Genomic DNA, 18,353 nt, shown 5'->3' with positions numbered 1-18,353 from the left:
TAATGGAATACTCTCCACTTACCTGGATGAGCGCTGCTCCAACACTCGAGAAGCTCGACACCATCCAGTACAAAGCAATCCACTTGATTGCTCCCCTTCCACAAACATTCACTCCCTCCGCCACCGACAAACAGTGGCAGCCGTGTGTAACATCTACAAGATGCACTGCAGTAACTCACCAAGGTTCCTTAGACAGCACCTTCCAAACACACGACCCCTACCATCTAGAAGGACAAGAGCATCAGATACCTGGGAACCCCCCTCCAAGTCACTCACCACCCTGACTTGGAAATATTCTCGCCATTCCTTCACTGTCACTGGGCAACATCCTGGAACTCCCTCCCCAGCAGCACAAGGACTGCAGCGGTTCAAGAAGGCAGCTCACCACCACCTTCTGAAGGGCAACTAGGGATGGGTAATAAATGCTGGCCTAACCAGCAACACCCACACAGGTAAACAAATTTAAAAAAAACACCTGGAACATTGTGTGTAGTTTTGGTGTCCTTATCTGAGGAAGGATGTTGTTGCTATGGAGGGAGAGCAGGGAAGGTTTACCAGGCTGATTCCTGGGATGGCGGAACTGATGTGTGAGGAGAGATTGAATCGGTTAGGATTGTTCTCGCTGGAATTCAGAACAATGAGGGGGAAATCTCATAGAAACCTATAAAATTCTAACAGGACTGGACAGGGTAGATGCAGGAAGGATGTTCCCGATGGTGGGTGTGTCCAGAACCGGGGTCACAGTCTGAGGATTCGGGGTAGACCATTTAGGACAGAGATCAGGAGACATTTCTTCATCCAGAGAGTGGTCGGCCTGTGGAATTCATTACCACAGGAAGGAGTTGAGGCCGAAACATTGTATGTTTTCAAGAAGCAGTTAGATAGAGCATTTAGGGTGAAGGGGATCAAAGGATCTGGGGGAAAGTGGGATTAGACTATTGAGTTGGATGATCAGCCATGATAATGACGGCCTCCTCCTGCTCCTATTTTCTATGTTTCTATTCCGAAAAGAGTCATTGATTTCTGAAGTACTGGGAATGGGAGAGGTGAACGGAAACGCATTCCAATTAATTGACCATGATTTGAATAAATTGGCCAATCTGCACTCCCCACGCACAATGTGAGTGGGTCGGACCGGTGTCATAGCTCCATCTCTGACCTGCTCTCCATTGGGGTGTACTTACTACAAGCAAACTTGTAACTGGCTGTTCAGGCAGAGAACTGGAGTATTGTTTTTTATTTCCACAGAAGTGGAGTGGTCCTGAGAAACTGCTGGCATTGGATGAGCTGATTGATCGCTGCGAAACTTCTCAGATCAAATACATGATGCAGGTCATTGAGCCTCAGTTCCAGCGTGACTTCATCTCCCTCCTTCCAAAAGAGGTACGTGTTGACGTGGGCATCAGCACTTGTGAGCTGCTGATGCACAGCATGAGCGAGACTATTGCTTTCACATCACATACTGAAATAAATTGGCTCTGCCCAGTAAAGCTGATCACTGCTTGACCAGGTTTGTTCCCTGTTTTATTCCCTGTGAATTGCTGAAGTAAATTTGTATCTGCAGGTGGTCAGTGCTTTTCATTTCCCCATTACCCCTCCTCTATCACTCGACTGATGCAAGATTCAGTTTGTTCAACACCCACAAGCCTGATGGCCATGATGTCCATAATCCCCGCCTTTCTTCAGCTCTGACATCTTGTAGATTCATTAATCATGCTCTGTTACCAAGCCATCAGCAGTCTAGAACTAAAAGGTTACATTTGAAGATCAGGTGGCTTGTATTCCCTCAAATATAGATGTAGAGGAATGACCTGATTGAGATGTTTGAGACAATTGAAGGTTTTGGTGGGATAGATCGGAAAATATATTTCCTCTGATGAGGTAGAGAACAAAGGGAGCATAACCTTAAAATTGTTGATCACTTGTGTGGCCAAAGTACGATGCTCTTTCCCAAGGCGGTACAGACTTGATGGGCTAATGGCGGCCTCCTGCACGAAATTCCATGATTATCGGCGGTGCTCGTTCACAGAAATGGTTGTGGAAATCTGGAAGACTTCTCTCTATCCGTCTCTCTGTCCATGTATCTCGCCTCTGTCTCCCGCCCGCGCGCCTCTGTCTCCCGCCCGCTCCCCGGCTCCGCCCGCTCTCCCTGTCTCCCGCCGCTCTCCCCTGTCTCCCGCCCCTCTCCCCTGTCTCCCGCCGCTCTCCCTGTCTCCCGCCCGCTCTCCTGTCCCGCCCGCTCTCCCCTGTCTCCCCGCCGCTCTCCCCTGTCTCCCGCCCGCTATCCCTGTCTCCCGCCCGCGCGCCTCTGTCTCCCGCCCGTCTCCCCTGTCTCCCGCCCGCTTCCCCGTCTCCCGCCCGCTCTCCCCTGTCTCCCGCCGCTCTCCCCTGTCTCCCGCCCGCTCTCCCCTGTCTCCCGCCCGCTCCCCTGTCTCCCGCCCGCTCTCCCCTGTCTCCCGCCCGCTCTCCCCTGTCTCCCGCCCGCTCTCCCCTGTCTCCCGCCCGCTCTCCCTGTCTCCCGCCCGCTCGCCCCTGTCTCCCGCCCGCTCTCCCCTGTCCCCCGCCGCTCTCCCCTGTCTCCCGCCCGCTCTCCCTGTCTCCCGCCCGCTCCCCTGTCTCCCGCCGCTCTCCCCTGTCTCCCGCCGCTCCCCTGTCTCCCGCCCGCTCTCCCCTGTCTCCCGCCCGCTCTCCCCTGTCTCCCGCCCGCTCCCCCCTGTCTCCCGCCGCTTCCCTGTCCCGCCCGCGCGCCTGTCTCCCGCCCGCTCGCCTCTGTCTCCCGCCCGCTCGCCTCCGTCTCCCGCCCGCTCTCCCTGCTCGCCCTGCCCGTCTCCCGCCCGCTCTCCCTGTCTCCCGCCCTGTCTCCCGCCTCCCTGTCTCCCGCCCGCTCTCCCGCCCTGTCTCCCGCCCGCTCTCCCGCCCTGTCTCCCGCTCTCTCCCTGTCTCCCGCCCTCTCCCTGTCTCCCGCCCGCTCGCCTCTGTCTCCCGCCCGCGCGCCTCTGTCTCCCGCCCGCTCGCCTCTGTCTCCCGCCCGCTCGCCTCTGTCTCCCGCCCGCTCGCCTCTGTCTCCCCCGCTCTCCCCTGCCCGCCCGCTCTACCCTGTCTCCCGCCGTCTCCTGTCTCCCGCCCGCTCTCCCCTGTCTCCGCCCGCTCCCCCTTCTCCGCCCGCTCTCCCCTGTCTCCCGCCGCTCTCCCCTGTCTCCCGCCCCGCTCTCCCTGTCTCCCGCCCGCTCTCCCCTGTCTCCCGCCCGCTCCCCTGTCCCGCCCGCTCTCCCCTGTCTCCCGCCCGCTCTCCCCTGTCTCCCGCCCGCTCTCCCCTGTCTCCCGCCCGCTCTCCCCTGTCTCCCCCCGCCTCTCCTGTCTCCCGCCCGCTCTCCCTGTCTCCCGCCCGTCTCCCGTCCCGCCCGCTCTCCCTGTCTCCCGCCCGCTCTCCCCTGTCTCCGCCCGCTCTCCCTGTCTCCCGCCCGCTCTCCCCTGTCTCCCTGCCCGCCCCGGTCTCGCCCTCTCCCTGTCTCCCGCCGCTCTCCCCGTTCCCGCGCTCCCCTGTCTCCCGCCCGCTCTCCCCTTCCGCCGCTCCTGTCTCCCCCGTCTCCCCTGTCCCGCCGCTCTCCCTGTCTCCCGCCCGCTCCTCCCTGTCTCCGCCCGCTCTCCCTGTCCCGCCCGCTCTCCTGTCCCCCGCCTCTGTCTCGCCCGCTCCCCCTGTCTCCGCCCGCTCTCCCTGTCCCGCCCCGCTTCCCCTGCTCCCGCCCGTCTCCCCTGTCTCCCGCCCGCTCTCCCTGTCCCGCCCGCTCTCCCGTCTCCCGCCCGCTCCCCTGTCTCCCGCCCGCTTCCCCTGTCTCCCGCCCGCTCTCCCCTGTCTCCGCCGCTCTCCCCTGTCTCTCTCGGCCTTGTTCCCCCCCCCCCCCCCCCCGCCCCTCTCATCGTGTGTACACCCCCCTTCTCGGCTGTGGCCCCCTTTCTCTCTGTTTTCCCGCCGCACCCCCTCTCTCTGTCTGTCGTCTCTCTGAGTCTCTATTCTCCCTCCTTTCCCTCCCACTCTCACTTTTGGGGTCTCTTCTCTTTCCTCCCGACTCCGGAATTTGGATGCTACGTTTGATAGATTTTCTTGGGGCAGGGGATAGCAGAGAAGGTCATTGAGGCAGCACGGCTTTTGTGAAGGGGAGGTCGTGTCTCACTAACTTAATTGAGTTTTACGAGGAACTGATGAAGATGATTATTAAAGGTAGGACAGTGGATGTTGTCTAAACGGACTTCAGTAAAACCTTTGGCAAGGTGCCTCATGTCAGACTGGTACAGAAGGTGAAGTCACACAGGATCAGAGGTGAGCAGGCAAGATGAATACTGAACTGGCTCGGTCACAGAAGACAGGGTAGCAGTGGAAGGGTGCTTTTCTGAATGGAGGGCTGTGACTAGTGGTGTTCCACAGGGATCAGCGCTGGGATCTTTACTATTTGTAGTATACATAAATGATTTGGAGGAACAGGTCAGATTAGTTGGTTTGCGTCGACACAAAGGTTAATGGAATTGCAGATGGTGATGAGGACTGTCAGAGGCTACAGCAGCGTATCGATCGGTTGGAGATTTGGGCGGAGAGATAACAGATGGTGTTTAATTTGGACAAATGTGAGGTAATGCATTTTGGAAGGTCTAATATAGATGGGAAATATACAGTAAATGACCGAACTCTTGAAGAGTATTGATAGGCAGAGGGATCTGAGTCCACAGTTCATTGGAAATTGCAATGCAGGTGGAGAAGCTAGCCAAGAAAGCATACGGCATAGAACATTACAGCGCAGTACAGACCCTTCAGCCCACGATGTTGTGCCAACCATTTATCCTAATCTAAGATCAACCTAACCTACACCCCTTCAATTTACTGCTGTCCATGTGCCTGTCTAAGATTCGCTTAAATGTCCCTAATGACTCTGCCTCCACCACCTCTGCTGGCCGTGCATTCCACACACCTACCACTCTGTGTAAAGAACCTACCTCATGCTTGCCTTCATTGGCCAGGGCATTGAGTATAAGAATTGGCAAGTCATGCTGCAGCTGTATAGAACCTTAGTTAGGCCACACTTGGAGTATAGTGTTCAATTCTGGTCGCCACACTACCAGAAGGATGTGGAGGCTTTGAAGAGGGTGCAGGAGCGATTTACCAGGATGTTGCCTGGTATGGAGGGCATTAGCTATGAGGAGAGGTTGAATAAACTCGGTTTGTTCTCACTGGAACGACGGAGGCTGAGGGGCGACCTGATAGAGGTCTACAAAATTATGAGGGGCATAGACAGAGTGGATAGTCGGAAGCTTTTTCCCAGGGTAGAGGGGTCAATTACTAGGGGGCATAGGTTTAAGGTGCGAGGGGCAATGTTTAGAGCAGACGTGCGAAGGAAGTTTTTTTACACAGAGGGTAGTGGGTGCCTGGAACTCGCTGCCGGAGGAGGTAGTGGAAGCAGGGACGATAGTGACATTTAAGGGGCATCTTGACAAATACATGAATAGGATGGGAATAGAGGGATACGGACCCCGGAAGTGTAGAAGATTTTAGTTTGGACGGGCAGCATGGTCGGTGCAGGCTTGGAGGGCCGAAGGGCCTGTTACTGTGCTGTACCTTTCTTTGTTCTCAATACTCCTCTCGATTTCCCCCAGTATCTGCAATCAGCAGCTTGTTTGGAGCAGTTTTACAGTGTCGTGTGTTTCTGCCTTTCAGCTGGCACTCTACGTCCTGTCATTTCTGGAGCCAAGGGACCTGCTGCGGGCAGCACAGACTTGTCGGTATTGGCGCATCTTGGCTGAGGATAACCTGCTTTGGAGAGAGAAATGCAGGGAAGAGGGTGAGTGTCGTGGTGGTGGGATGGTCACATCCTAATTACAAGCTACATCCAAGTGCCAACAGAGATAATTGAAATTCAATTCTTGGAGTAAGAATGGAGCATTCTTGGCAGCGTGTTGTTTCTGATCCAATAGATTCATCAATTTGCAATGCTGTTGTGAGGTAGATTTTTTTTTTTTAAATTTAGAGTACCCAATTCATTTTCCCAATTAAGGGGCAATTTAGCATGGCCAATCCACCTACCCTGCACATCTTTGGGTTGTGGGGGTGAAACCCACACAGTCGCGGGGAGAATGTGCAAACTCCACACTGACAGTGACCCAGAGCCGGGATCGAACCTGGGACCTCGGCGCCGTGAGGCAACAGGGCTAAGCCACTGCGCCACCGTGCTGCCCTGTCAGTCCCACCAGCCAAAGAATCAGTCTGCTAGACCTTCTCTGCACTCCCGCTATAACCAAAACATCCGTCCTCAGATAAGGAGACCAAAACTGCGCACACTATTCCAGGTGTGGCCTCACTAAGGCCTTGTATAATTGCAGCAAGACATCCCTGCTCCTGTACTCGACACCTCTCGCAATGAAGGTCAACATAACATTTGCCTCCTTTACCGCCTGCTGTACTTATGCACTTACCTTCTGTAACTCTCCTGATTGAAAGCAATTGCTTTATTTTATATGTAGACCGTATGAGGTGGGCTGCAACATTGCCATTCTTCCTCGTGGTATAGAAACTATTCTCTGGGTTTAGTGTCTTTAAGACATTCATTGATTTGATTTGATTTATCGTCACGTACCAAAGTACAGTGAAACGTATTTGTGCGGCGAAGGGAACGTACACAGTACGTACATAGTAGACAGAGGGAATAATCAACAGAGAACATTGACAGATGGTACATCAACAGTGATTGGTTACAGTGCAGAACAAGGGGCCAAACAAAGCAAATACATGAGCAAGAGCAGCATAGGGCGTCGTGAATAGTGTTCTTACAGGGAACAGATCAGTCCGAGGGGGAGTTGTTGAGGAGTCTTGTAGCTGTGGGGAAGAAGCTGTTCCTATGTCTGGATGTGTGGGTCTTCAGACCTCTGTACCTTCTGCCTGATGGAAGGGTCTGGAAGAAGGCAATGCCTGGGTGGGAGGGGTCTGTGATAATGCTGCCTGCCTTCCTGAGGCAGCGGGAGGGGTAGACAGAATCAATGGGAGGGTGGCAAGTTTGAGTTAAACACATTCTGCAGTTTATTTTTTTTTATGTTTTTTTTTTAATTTTAAGAGTACCCAATTATTTTTTGTTCCAATTAAGGGGCAATTTAGCGTGGCCAATCCACCTAACCTGCACTTCTTTGTGTTGTGGGGGTGAAACCCACGCAGGCATGAGGAGAATGTGCAAACTCTACACAGACAGTGACCCAGGGCTGGGATTTGAACCCGGGTCCTCAGCGCCGCAGTCCCAGTGCACTCTGCAGTTTCTTGCAACCTTGGGCCGAGCAGTTGCCATACCAGGCTGTGATGCAGCCGGATAGGATGCTCTCTGTGGCACATCTGTAGAAGTTTGTGAAAGTTGATGCAGACATGCCGAATTTCTTTAGCTTCCGTAGGAAGTAGAGACATTGTTGGGCTTTCTTGACTGTTGCCTCAACGTGAATGGACCATGACAGACTGTTGGTGATGGTGATTCCCAAGAACCTAAAGCTATCGACCATCTCCACTTCAGAGCCATTGATGCAGATGATGGGGTGTGTTATGCCGTGCTTCCTGAAATCGATGATCAGTTCCTTGGTCTTTCCGACATTAAGAGAGAGTCTATGTCAAAATATTGATGAGGTAGAAAATTGTCTACGTTAAACTGCTTCTGGGGGCAGCCCGGTAACACAGCGGTTAGCACTGTTGCTTCACAGCTCCAGGATCCCAGGTCCGATTCCCGGCTTGGGTTACTGTCGGTGCGGAGTCTGCACGTTCTTCCCATGTCTGCGTGGGTTTCCTCCTGTGCTCCAGTTTCCTCCCACGGTCCAAAGACCTACAGGTTAGGTGGGTTGGCCACGATAACTTGCCCTTGTGTCCAAAAAGGTTAGGTGGGGTTACTGGGTTACGCGGATAGGATGGAGGCGTGGGCTTGGGTGCTCTTTCCACGAGCCGGTGCAGACTCGATGGGCCGAATGGCGGCCTCCTCTATAAATTCTATGCAGCCCAAGTAACTTCAATCCTAGTAGACTCATGAATCTCTATCAACAATGCTTAATAGCTTGAATCTCATGCATCTGATTCAGTGTTTCTAATTAGTTTCCAGTGCACATTTAATGTGCTGTCACTTGCTGTGCGATTTCTGGCATTTTCCTGGATAAGCAGCTACATTTGAAACAGTGGCAAATGAGTTCTTAATGACTAAAAGCTTTTGATGCAATGCATCATCATAGCAACTTCGATGAGGCATAACATCCCAAGGTGATTGACAATGGCCATCAGGAAGAGACTGGAAGGTTGGGCGAGATTTCTCCTGCTGGAAAGTAGAAATGTGACTTAGCATTTGATATGTTAGAAGGTTCATCAAGTGAGGCCATATGGATTGAACCTGAGGAACAAAAAAGGGGCAGTCACGTGACTGTTTGGAGGTCGACAGTGAACTGTGTGAGGGAGAAAGAAGAGCAAATATGTAGATATACCTCTGAGAAATGCAAAAACAATAAGTCAGCAGTAGAAGGCATTTTAATAATTATAGGCCAGTCACTCTAAGCTCGGTAGTATGTAAATTATTGGAATCAATTTTGAAAGACTGATAAACTGTCACTTAGATAGTTACAGAGTAATCGAGCACAGTCAACGTGGATTTGTTACGGGAAGGTTGTGTCTGACTAATTTGATTGAATTTTTTGAGAAGATAAGACTGTGGATTGATGAGGGTAGTGCAGTTGATGTGGTCTACACAGACTTCAGCAAGGCTTTTGACAAGGTCCCACATGGGAGACAGGGCTGGCTGTCTTATCCTACAGAACAACACAGATAGGAACCGGAGCAGGCCCCTCAAGCCTCTTCTGCCATAGGGCGACACGGTGGCACAGTCGTTAGCACTGCTGCCTCACGGCACCCAGGACCCGGGTTCGATCCTGGCCCTGGGTGACTGTCTGTGTGTGGAGTTTGCGCATTCTCCCCGTGGTTGTGTGGGTTTCGTCCCCACAACCCAAAGATGTGCGGGGCATGTGGATTGGATACGCAAAATTGCCCCTTAATTGGAAACATTTTTAAAAATAGCCTCTCCTGCCATTCAACGAAATCATAGTAAATCTGTGATCGAGCTCCATATGTCCACATTTGTCCCATATAGAATAGAATCTTTACGGCACAGAGAGGGGCCACGAGGCTCATTGTGTCTGCGTCTACTGAAAAATAATCTTTATTGTCACAAATAGGCTTATATTAACACTGCAATGAATTTACCGTGAAAAGCCCCAACCCAGCATTTGATCCGTAGCCCTGCAGCTTACGTCACTTGAGATGCGTATCCACCTTTTAAATAAGTTGAGGTGCTTCTGACTCTTATTACCCTTTCAGGCAGTGAGTTCCAGACCCCGACAATCTCCTGGGTGAAAAAGCTTTCCTCATCTCCTCTCTCCTTTTACCATTCACTTTAAATCTATGACCCCAAGTCACCGACCTCTGTGAAAGTAAATCGCTCTATCTATCCACCTTATCCAGGTCCCTAACAATTTTGTGCACCTCTAATAAAATCCTCCGCCTCGCCCCCTCTGTTCCACAGAGAACTCCATCTTTCCTCATAGCTGCAACTTTCAAATCCTGGGTGGCAGCATCCTTGTGAATCTCTGTACCCTGTCTAATGTAATTCCATCCTCTTTGTAATGGGGTGACCATAGCTGCACACACTACTCGAGCTGTGGCCTAACTATTAGTTCCAGCATACTATCCCTCAATCACCTCAGATAAAACTGACAGTGGATCTACCGACTGCCATTTTATGGAAGAGAATTGTGAACTTTCCTCAGCCTTTATGTGTAGAAGTGGTTCTAATTTTTATTCTGTAGTCCCAGGTCCTAGAGCCTGTGTCGCAAGCACGGACAATTCTCTCTCCACCCTCTCGATTCTGCTTCATATCTGGAAAACCCGATAGTGATGTGATTTTGTATTTTATCCAATTCTGGCTATGGTGATGTAATAATCTGTTCCTGCCCGAGTAATTCAGAGAGTACAAATTCCAATCCCACTGTGGCAATTTCAGAATTTGAATTCCATTTTTAAAAATATCTTGCGTTATTTGTACAAGTGACATTAAATTGTCAGATTGCCATATAATATAACTGTCTAATATTTTTCAAGGAACAAAACATACCCTTATCCAGTATGAGCGTGGTTTACTATGGATCGTCCCTTTTCCAAAATATTTTCCGAATAACCAATTATTTTTTCCAATTAAGGAGCAATTTAGCGTGGCCAATCCACCTACTCTGCACATCTCTGGGTTGTGGGGGTGAAACCCTGGCAGCTCGGGACCACCTGCTTCTTCACAGTGAAGCCAGTCTGCTCTCAATCTCGGATTGTTGTAACTATTCAGTGTTTCTCCCTTTCCAACACAATGTTGAGCTCAATCTTCTATTCCGGGCGCACGGAAGGAATTCTCTATTTTTCTGACATGTGGCAGTCTGCATCACCCAGTCTATATGAATGTTAAAACTCTCCTTTTTAAGCCACTCTGCTTTTGCTACATGCTTCTCTAATCTCTGCATTTATACAATCTACAACTTCTCGCTTTTAACTCCCACTAGTCTCAAATCACATTTCTTAATTCTATCCATTGTGTCCCCACTATCTCTTGGCTCTCATTATATTCTCATCGTTGAAATGTTTTAGTCTTTAACTGCTAAGGTTGCTCCCCCCTTGTCAGCCAGAATATGTTTGCATGTGATCTGTGATAACTGACACAGGAGTTTTCTTTTCTCCTTGAGAGTGATAGAGCTCCTCTCAGTGTCTGTCTTCAGCAGTGCAGTTAATCCGACTCCAAAAGGAGTTGTGATTCCAGGCCACGGTTCTGCCACAATTTCCCTCCCCTTCACTCTGCTCCCTCCCTTTCTTCACGTAGCTCATTCAAATCTCAGTTCTTCATGACAGCATAAACAGAATATTTTAGCTGAGATATATCACTGCTAGATCACTACTGGTCCACAATTGCAGAGTTCCCAATCAATAAAGCCCCCAGCACGGTACAGCAAAGGTGCTGTTTGGCTGAGGGGAGGTAATGGAGAACCTGGAGAGTTAAGTTGAAGGCTGATAATAGTGCTAGCTTCCTTTCCAGCTGTTCAGACACTTACCTGCTGCAATTATGATGGCAATGTTGGGAGTGTTCTATTCCAGGTATGACCAAACTATTGGATGTCAAAGGAACATAATCCAACTAAACTTGTTCTAAAGTTGGGTGGGGGGGGGGGGGGGGGTGAGCTGTGAGGAGGATGCAGAGATGCTTCAGCATAATTTGGACAGTCTGAGTGAGTGGGTACATGCACGGCTGATGCAGTATAATGTGGATAAATGTGAGGTTATCCGTTTCAGTAGCGAAAATAGGAAGGGAGATTATTATTTGAATGGGTGTAAATTGAGAGAGGTGGATACTCAGCGAGACCTTGATGTCCTTGTGCATCAGTCGCTGAAAGTAAATGCACAGGTACAGCCGGCAGTAAAGAAGGCAAATGGTATGTTGGCCTTCATAGCGAGAGGATTTGAGTATAGGAATAGGGATGTTGTATTGAAATTGTATAGGGCGCTGTTGAGGCCACACCTGGAGTATTGTGTGCAGTTTTTAGAAACATAGAAAAAATAGGAGCAGGAGGAGGCCACTTGACCCTTCAAGCCCGCTCTGCCATTATAATAACAAAGAACAAAGAAAAGTACAGCACAGGAACAGGCCCTTCGGCCCTCCAAGCCTGCGCCGACCATGCTGCCCGTCTAAACTAAAATCTTCTCCCCTTCCGGGGTCCGTATCCCTCTATTCCTATCCTATTCATGTGTTTGTCAAGATGGTCCTTAAATGTCACTGATAATCTTTATTATATAATCATTATTATTGTCACAAGTAGGCTTACATTAACACTGCAATGAAGTTACTGTGAAAAGCCCCTAGTCGCCACATGCCGGAGTCTGTTCGGAGAGGGACAATTCAGAATATCCAATTCACCTAACAGCATGTATTTCAGGACTTGTGGGAGGAAACCGGAGCACCCAGGTGAACCCACGCAGACATGGGGGAGAACGTGCAGACTCCGCACAGAAAGTGACCCAAACTGGGAATCGGAAGCGGGGTCCCTGGTGCTGTGAAGAAACAGTGCTAACCACTGTGCTACTGTGTCATTCATCACAATCATGGCTGATCATCCGACTCAATAGTCTAATCCCACTTTCCCCCATATCCTTTGATCCTCATCACCCTAAATGCTGTACTAACTGCTTCTTGAAAACAGTGTTTTGGACTCAGCTACTTCCTGTGGTAACGAATTCCACAGGCCGACCACTCTCTGGGTGAAGAGATTTCTCCTCATCTCTGTCTGAAAGCAGAGAGATCTCGGTGTCGTTAGAGAGAAGAAGGTTAAGAGGTGACTTAATTGAGGCATACAAGATGATCAGAGGATTAGATAGGGTGGACAGTGAGAGCCTTTTTCCTCGGATGGTGATGTCCAGCACGAGGGGACATAGCTTTAAATTGAGAGGAGATAGATATAGGACAGATGTCAGAGGTAGGTGCTTTACTCAGAGAGTAGTAAGGGCGTGGAATGCCCTGCCTGCAACAGTAGTGGACTCGCCAACACTAAACGCATTCAAATGGTCATTGGATAGACATATGGACGATAAGGGAATAGTGTAGATGGGCTTTAGAAGGGTTTCACAGGTCGGCGCAACATCGAGGGCCGAAGGGCGTGTACTGCGCTGTAATGTATGTTCTATGTTCTATGAAATGCTTTACCCCATATCCTCAGACTGTGACCCCTGGTTCTGGACACACCCACCATCGGGAACATCCTTCCTACATCCACCCTGTCCAGTCCTGTTAGAATTTTATAGGTTTCTATGAGATTCCCCCCTCATTCTTCTGAACTCCAGCGAATACAATCCTAACCTAGTCAATCTCTCCTTGTACGGCAGGCCTTATCTGAGGAAGGATGTCCTTCCTATGGAGGTGTTCAGCGAAAGTTTACCAGGATGATTCCTGGGATGGCATGACTGTCCTATGCAGGGGAGATTAAGTCTATTAGGATTATATTAATCAGAATTCAGAAGAATGAGAGGGGATCTCATAGAAACTTATGAAATTCCAACAGGATTAGACAGAGTAGACTCAGAAAGAAGGTTCCCGATGTAGGAGAGTCCAGAACCAGGGGTCATAGTTTAAGGATAAGTTTGCACATTCTCCTGTGTCTGCGTGGGTTTCGCCCCACAACCCAAAAATGTGCAGGCTAGGTGGATTGGCCACACTAAATTGCCCCTTAATTGGAAAAATTGAATTGGGTACTCTAAATTTATTTTAAAAACATTGTAGGAAAGAGGTGAGGAGAAATTTCTTCACCCAGGGAGTGGTGAATCTGTGGAATGCACTAACACAAAAAATAGTTGAGGCCAAAACATTGTGTAATTTCAAGCAGGAATTAGATTTAGCACTTGGGGCTAAAGGGATCGGGGATATGGGGGAAGGTAGGATCAGGGTATTGAACTTAGTGATCAGCCATGATTATAATGAATGGCGAAGCTGGCTTGAAGGGCCGAATGGCCTCCTATTGTCTACGTATGTTTCTATGTCAATAGAAATATCCTGACTTGGAAATATATCATGGTTATGTCACCAGGGCCGGCTCAAGGCACCGGCAACTCGGGCAGTCGCCCGGGGCGCCATGTGCTAGGGGGCGCCAGACTCAGGTCCCGCGCATGCGCAGTTGGGCCGGCGCCAACCAGCGCATGCGCGGTGGCCGCACTCCCCCAGTGTGGCCGCACTCCCCCCCCCCCCCCCCCCCCCCCCCCCCGGTCCCCCCGCCCCCCCTCGGGTCCGCCCCCCCCCCCCCCCCCCCCCCCCCCCCCCCCCTCTCGGGTCCGCCCCCCCCCCCCGCGCCCCCCCGCCCTCCCCTCGGGTCCGCTCCCCTCGGGTCCGCTCCCCCCGCCCTCCCCTCGGGTCCGCTCCCCCCGCCCTCCCCTCGGGTCCGCTCCCCCCGCCCTCCCCTCGGGTCCGCTCCCCCCGCCCTCCCCTCGGATCCCCCCCCCCCCCCCCCCCCCGGGTCCGCCCCCCCTCGGCCCCACCCCCCCTCTGGCCCCCCCCCCCCCCCAGGGCGCCGAAGTTCAGCTTGCCCGGGGCGCCAACAACCCTAGGGCCGGCGCTGTATGTCACTGTCGATGGGTCCAAACTCTGGAACTCCCTCCCTAACAGCACAGTGGGTGTACCTTCACCACATGGGCTGCAGTGGTTCAAGAAGGCAGCTCACCACCACCTTCTCCAGGGCAATTAGCGATGGCCAATAACTGTTGGTCTCACGAGCGACTCCCACATCCTGTGAAATAACAAACTGACAAATGCCAGCAACCTATTCATCCGCGAATAAATAGAAAAAAGCACCGCCTATTGGGAGATCAGGATAAGCACCGCCTCAGGTCTCTTTCCCACTGGGGATGAGATTATGCTGAAGCTGCTTGAATGGTGCTAATGTTCCTGGTTTAATATTGTAGTTCTGTGCCCTGCGCACCAGGTTATTGTAGTTCTGTGCCCTGCGCACCAGGTTATTGTAGTTCTGTGCCCTGCACACCAGGTTATTGTAGTTCTGTGCCCTGCATACCAGGTTATTGTAGTTCTGTGCCCTGCGCACCAGGTTATTGTAGTTCTGTGCCCTGCATACCAGGTTATTGTAGTTCTGTGCCCTGCACACCAGGTTATTGTAGTTCTGTGCCCTGCACACCAGGTTATTGTAGTTCTGTGCCCTGCACACCAGGTTATTGTAGTTCTGTGCCCTGCACACCAGGTTATTGTAGTTCTGTGCCCTGCACACCAGGTTATTGTAGTTCTGTGCCCTGCACACCAGGTTATTGTAGTTCTGTGCCCTGCACACCAGATTATTTTCAATCTTAAGTTATTGATTTTTTTCATATAAATTATAATTACTCACGGCATGACAAAATGGAATCAACATGGATCTGAGGCATTGTGTAATGGCTTACATTATCCACCATGTTTGTCAGAGTGTGGGATATAGTCACTGAGCTCAGCTTCAATTTGCTAAGTGTTCAGATCTGTGCACGTTCAAACCTGCCAGCAGTCTCCGTCTCTCTGACTCCATCAAATCCCAGCTGCACTCGAGCAGTTGGAGGGTCATTTTCCAGAGATTCTAAGTAGAAGTAATGTCAGACGAGCAGTTGATTGATTCTTCCTGCCAAGCGAGTCTATGGGAAGACTGTGTTTTGTCTAATGAGCTTGGTGTCCTTTGCCACGCAGTCTGCACTGAGTTTGCTTATTTTTATGTGGGCACTCGCCTGGGTTCAGGCAAATGGAAATTGGGCACCTTCTCTTGCAGCTTATTGGCCTCTGCTGTAAAACATGCCTGCCAAAAGGATCAGGCGGTGATGCTCCCCGGCGTTCAAAAGGCATCTCGACAAATACATGGATAGGATGGGATATGGCACTAGGAAGTGCTGAGGGGTTTTGCCCAAGGTTGGTATGACCGGTACAGGATAGGAGGGCCAAACAGCCTGTTCCTGTGCTGTATTGTCTAATGACAGAAAAAAAAGAAAAGACTTGGAATTCTTTCACAACCTCAGGAAGTACATCTCTGGTCTAGTAGCATCTGTGGAGAGAAAAGGCAGCTAACGTTTCGAGTCTGGGTGACTCTTTCTCAAAGCCGAAGAGACCTGGAAATGGGGGCAGATTTACACTGTAGTGTTGGCGGCGGGGTGCCTTGAGCAGTAGGTCTGGATAGTGGGCCAGTGATAGGTGAAGATTGGCAAAATATATAATGGATACCACCATTACACGTGAGAACACCACCCACCAGGTACGCGGTAAATACTTGTGCGGCTCGGCCGATGTTGTCTACCTCGTACACTGCAGGAAAGAATGTCCCGAGGCGTGGTACATTAGTGAGACCATGCAGACGCTGTGACAACGGTTGAACGGACATCGCGCGACAATCGCCAGGCAGGAATGTTGCCTTCCGGTCAGGGAACACTTCAGCAGTCAAGGGCATTCAGCCTCTGATCTCCGGGTAAGCGTTCTCCAAGGCGGCCTTCAGGAATACGCGACAACGCAGAATCACCGAGCAGAAACTTATCGCCAAGTTCCACACACATGCGTGCGGCCTCAACCGGGACCTTGGATTCATGTTGCATTATATTCACCCCCACCATCTGACCTGGACTCGCAAAATACTACCAACTATCCTGGCGTGAGAGAATTCACACCCCTTTAACCTGGGATTATCCCTCTCCAGACTCTCCATCTGGACCTGTAAAGACTTAATTACCTGCAAAGACTCGCATTCCAAGCATCGTCTGGCATCTTTGACTTTGTCTATATATATATGTTTCTGGAACATACCTCTCCATTCACCTGAGGAAGGAGCAGTGCTCCGAAAGCTAGTGATTCGAAACAAACCTGTTGGACTTTAACCTGGTGTTGTAAGACTTCCTACTGTGCTCACCCCAGTCCATCGCCAGCATCTCCACTTCAAAGATATTATGGACAGAAAGACGAAAGGAATGTAAATGGATATGATTAAGGTTAAGAAAGTTGCTGCTAGTGGCACATTAAAGAGATTAGAATGTGTGAATAGTAGAACAAAGGTGAGCAGGAACAGGGATCAGATGGCTCAAGTGGGGCGGACAGTGGTGAACGAAAAACAGATCAATGAAGAAATGAAAATAAATTGATGGAAGTAAAAATGGGGTAAAGGTGGAGCAGAGTTCACAGTCCGAAGTTGTTAAAGTTGAACTTAAGTCCAGAAGGCTGTAATGTGCTTGCTCCTTCGAAGTACGTCTGAATTGTCGTCACAGTTTTAACACCACGGGAGAAGACAATTTGCTCTGTCGTGTCTATGCTGGCTCTCTGAATCCAGCAATACAGAAGGTGGAGGAGGCGGTGGGGGAGCACGAGGAGCATCTCATCTCGAAGGCAGCCAAGATGGGGGTGATGCGGGATCTCGCAGGCAACATCTGAGGATTGTGGGATTGCCGGAGGACAGCAAGGGAGCGGGAAGGCGGCGAGTATGCAACTCGGAAGTTTGAGAAACTGCTGGGCGAGTGGATCCTTGGAAGTGGACCGGGCGCACAGCCGCATGGGAACGAGCCTCCCAGGGTGATGGTGGTGCACCTGCATCGGTTCCTGGACAAGGAGCAGATCCTGAGGTGGGCCAGACAGGCAAGGCTTTGTACCTGGGAGGGCAGTGAGCTGCATGTGTAGAGGAGAGCAGGCATCAATAAAGGCAGCCCTCTTGAAGAAGCGGATGAAATTTGACATGCTGTACGCGGTGTGCCTGTGGGAGCTGTACTTTACTGTAAATTCTGTGGGAGCTGTACTTCAGATGCCTGGGAGGGTGGTGATGGTCTGGAACGCACTGCCTGGGGGGGGTGGTGACGGTCTGGAACGCACTGCCTGGGAGGGTGGTGATGGTCTGGAACGCACTGCCTGGGGGGGTGGTGACGGTCAGGAACACACTGCCTGGGAGGGTGGTGACGGTCAGGAACGCACTGCCTGGGAGGGTGGTGACGGTCTGGAACGCACTGCCTGGGAGGGTGGTGACGGTCTGGAACGCACTGCCTGGGAGGGTGGTGACGGTCAGGAACGCACTGCCTGGGAGGGTGGTGACGGTCAGGAACACACTGCCTGGGAGGGTGGTGAGGGTCAGGAACACACTGCCTGGGAGGGTGGTGAGGGTCTGGAACACACTGCCTGGGAGGGTGGGAGAGGGTCAGGAACACACTGCCTGGGAGGGTGGTGACGGTCAGGAACACACTGCCTGGGAGGGTGGTGAGGGTCAGGAACACGCTGCCTGGGAGGGTGGTGAGGGTCAGGAACACACTGCCTGGGAGGGTGGTGACGGTCAGGAACACACTGCCTGGGAGGGTGGTGAGGGTCAGGAACACGCTGCCTGGGAGGGTGGTGAGGGTCAGGAACACACTGCCTGGGAGGGTGGTGACGGTCTGGAACGCACTGCCTGGGAGGGTGGTGACGGTCAGGAACGCACTGCCTGGGAGGGTGGTGACGGTCAGGAACGCACTGCCTGGGAGGGTGGTGAGGGTCTGGAACACACTGCCTGGGAGGGTGGGAGAGGGTCAGGAACACACTGCCTGGGAGGGTGGTGACGGTCAGGAACACACTGCCTGGGAGGGTGGTGAGGGTCAGGAACACGCTGCCTGGGAGGGTGGTGAGGGTCAGGAACACACTGCCTGGGAGGGTGGTGACGGTCAGGAACACACTGCCTGGGAGGGTGGTGAGGGTCAGGAACACGCTGCCTGGGAGGGTGGTGAGGGTCAGGAACACACTGCCTGGGAGGGTGGTGAAGGTCTGGAA

The 18,353-nt window shown here is 51.7% G+C and overlaps 1 protein-coding gene across 3 annotated transcripts in view; it reads left to right on the top strand.

Annotated features, from left to right (window-relative positions):
* LOC119977183 (F-box/WD repeat-containing protein 7-like) overlaps positions 1 to 18,353 on the top strand; it is a 267,076-nt gene that overhangs the window by 204,920 nt on the left and 43,803 nt on the right. For all 3 annotated transcript variants that reach the window (XM_038817862.1, XM_038817863.1, XM_038817864.1), the window contains 2 exons: positions 1,249 to 1,383; positions 5,705 to 5,828. In XM_038817862.1, coding sequence (XP_038673790.1) covers positions 1,249 to 1,383; positions 5,705 to 5,828 — 259 coding nt within the window. The remainder of the gene's footprint in view (positions 1 to 1,248; positions 1,384 to 5,704; positions 5,829 to 18,353) is intronic.

This window comes from Scyliorhinus canicula, chromosome 14, assembly GCF_902713615.1.
Source record: "Scyliorhinus canicula chromosome 14, sScyCan1.1, whole genome shotgun sequence".
NCBI lineage: Eukaryota > Metazoa > Chordata > Chondrichthyes > Carcharhiniformes > Scyliorhinidae > Scyliorhinus > Scyliorhinus canicula.
This window is presented reverse-complemented; position numbering and strand designations above follow the sequence as displayed.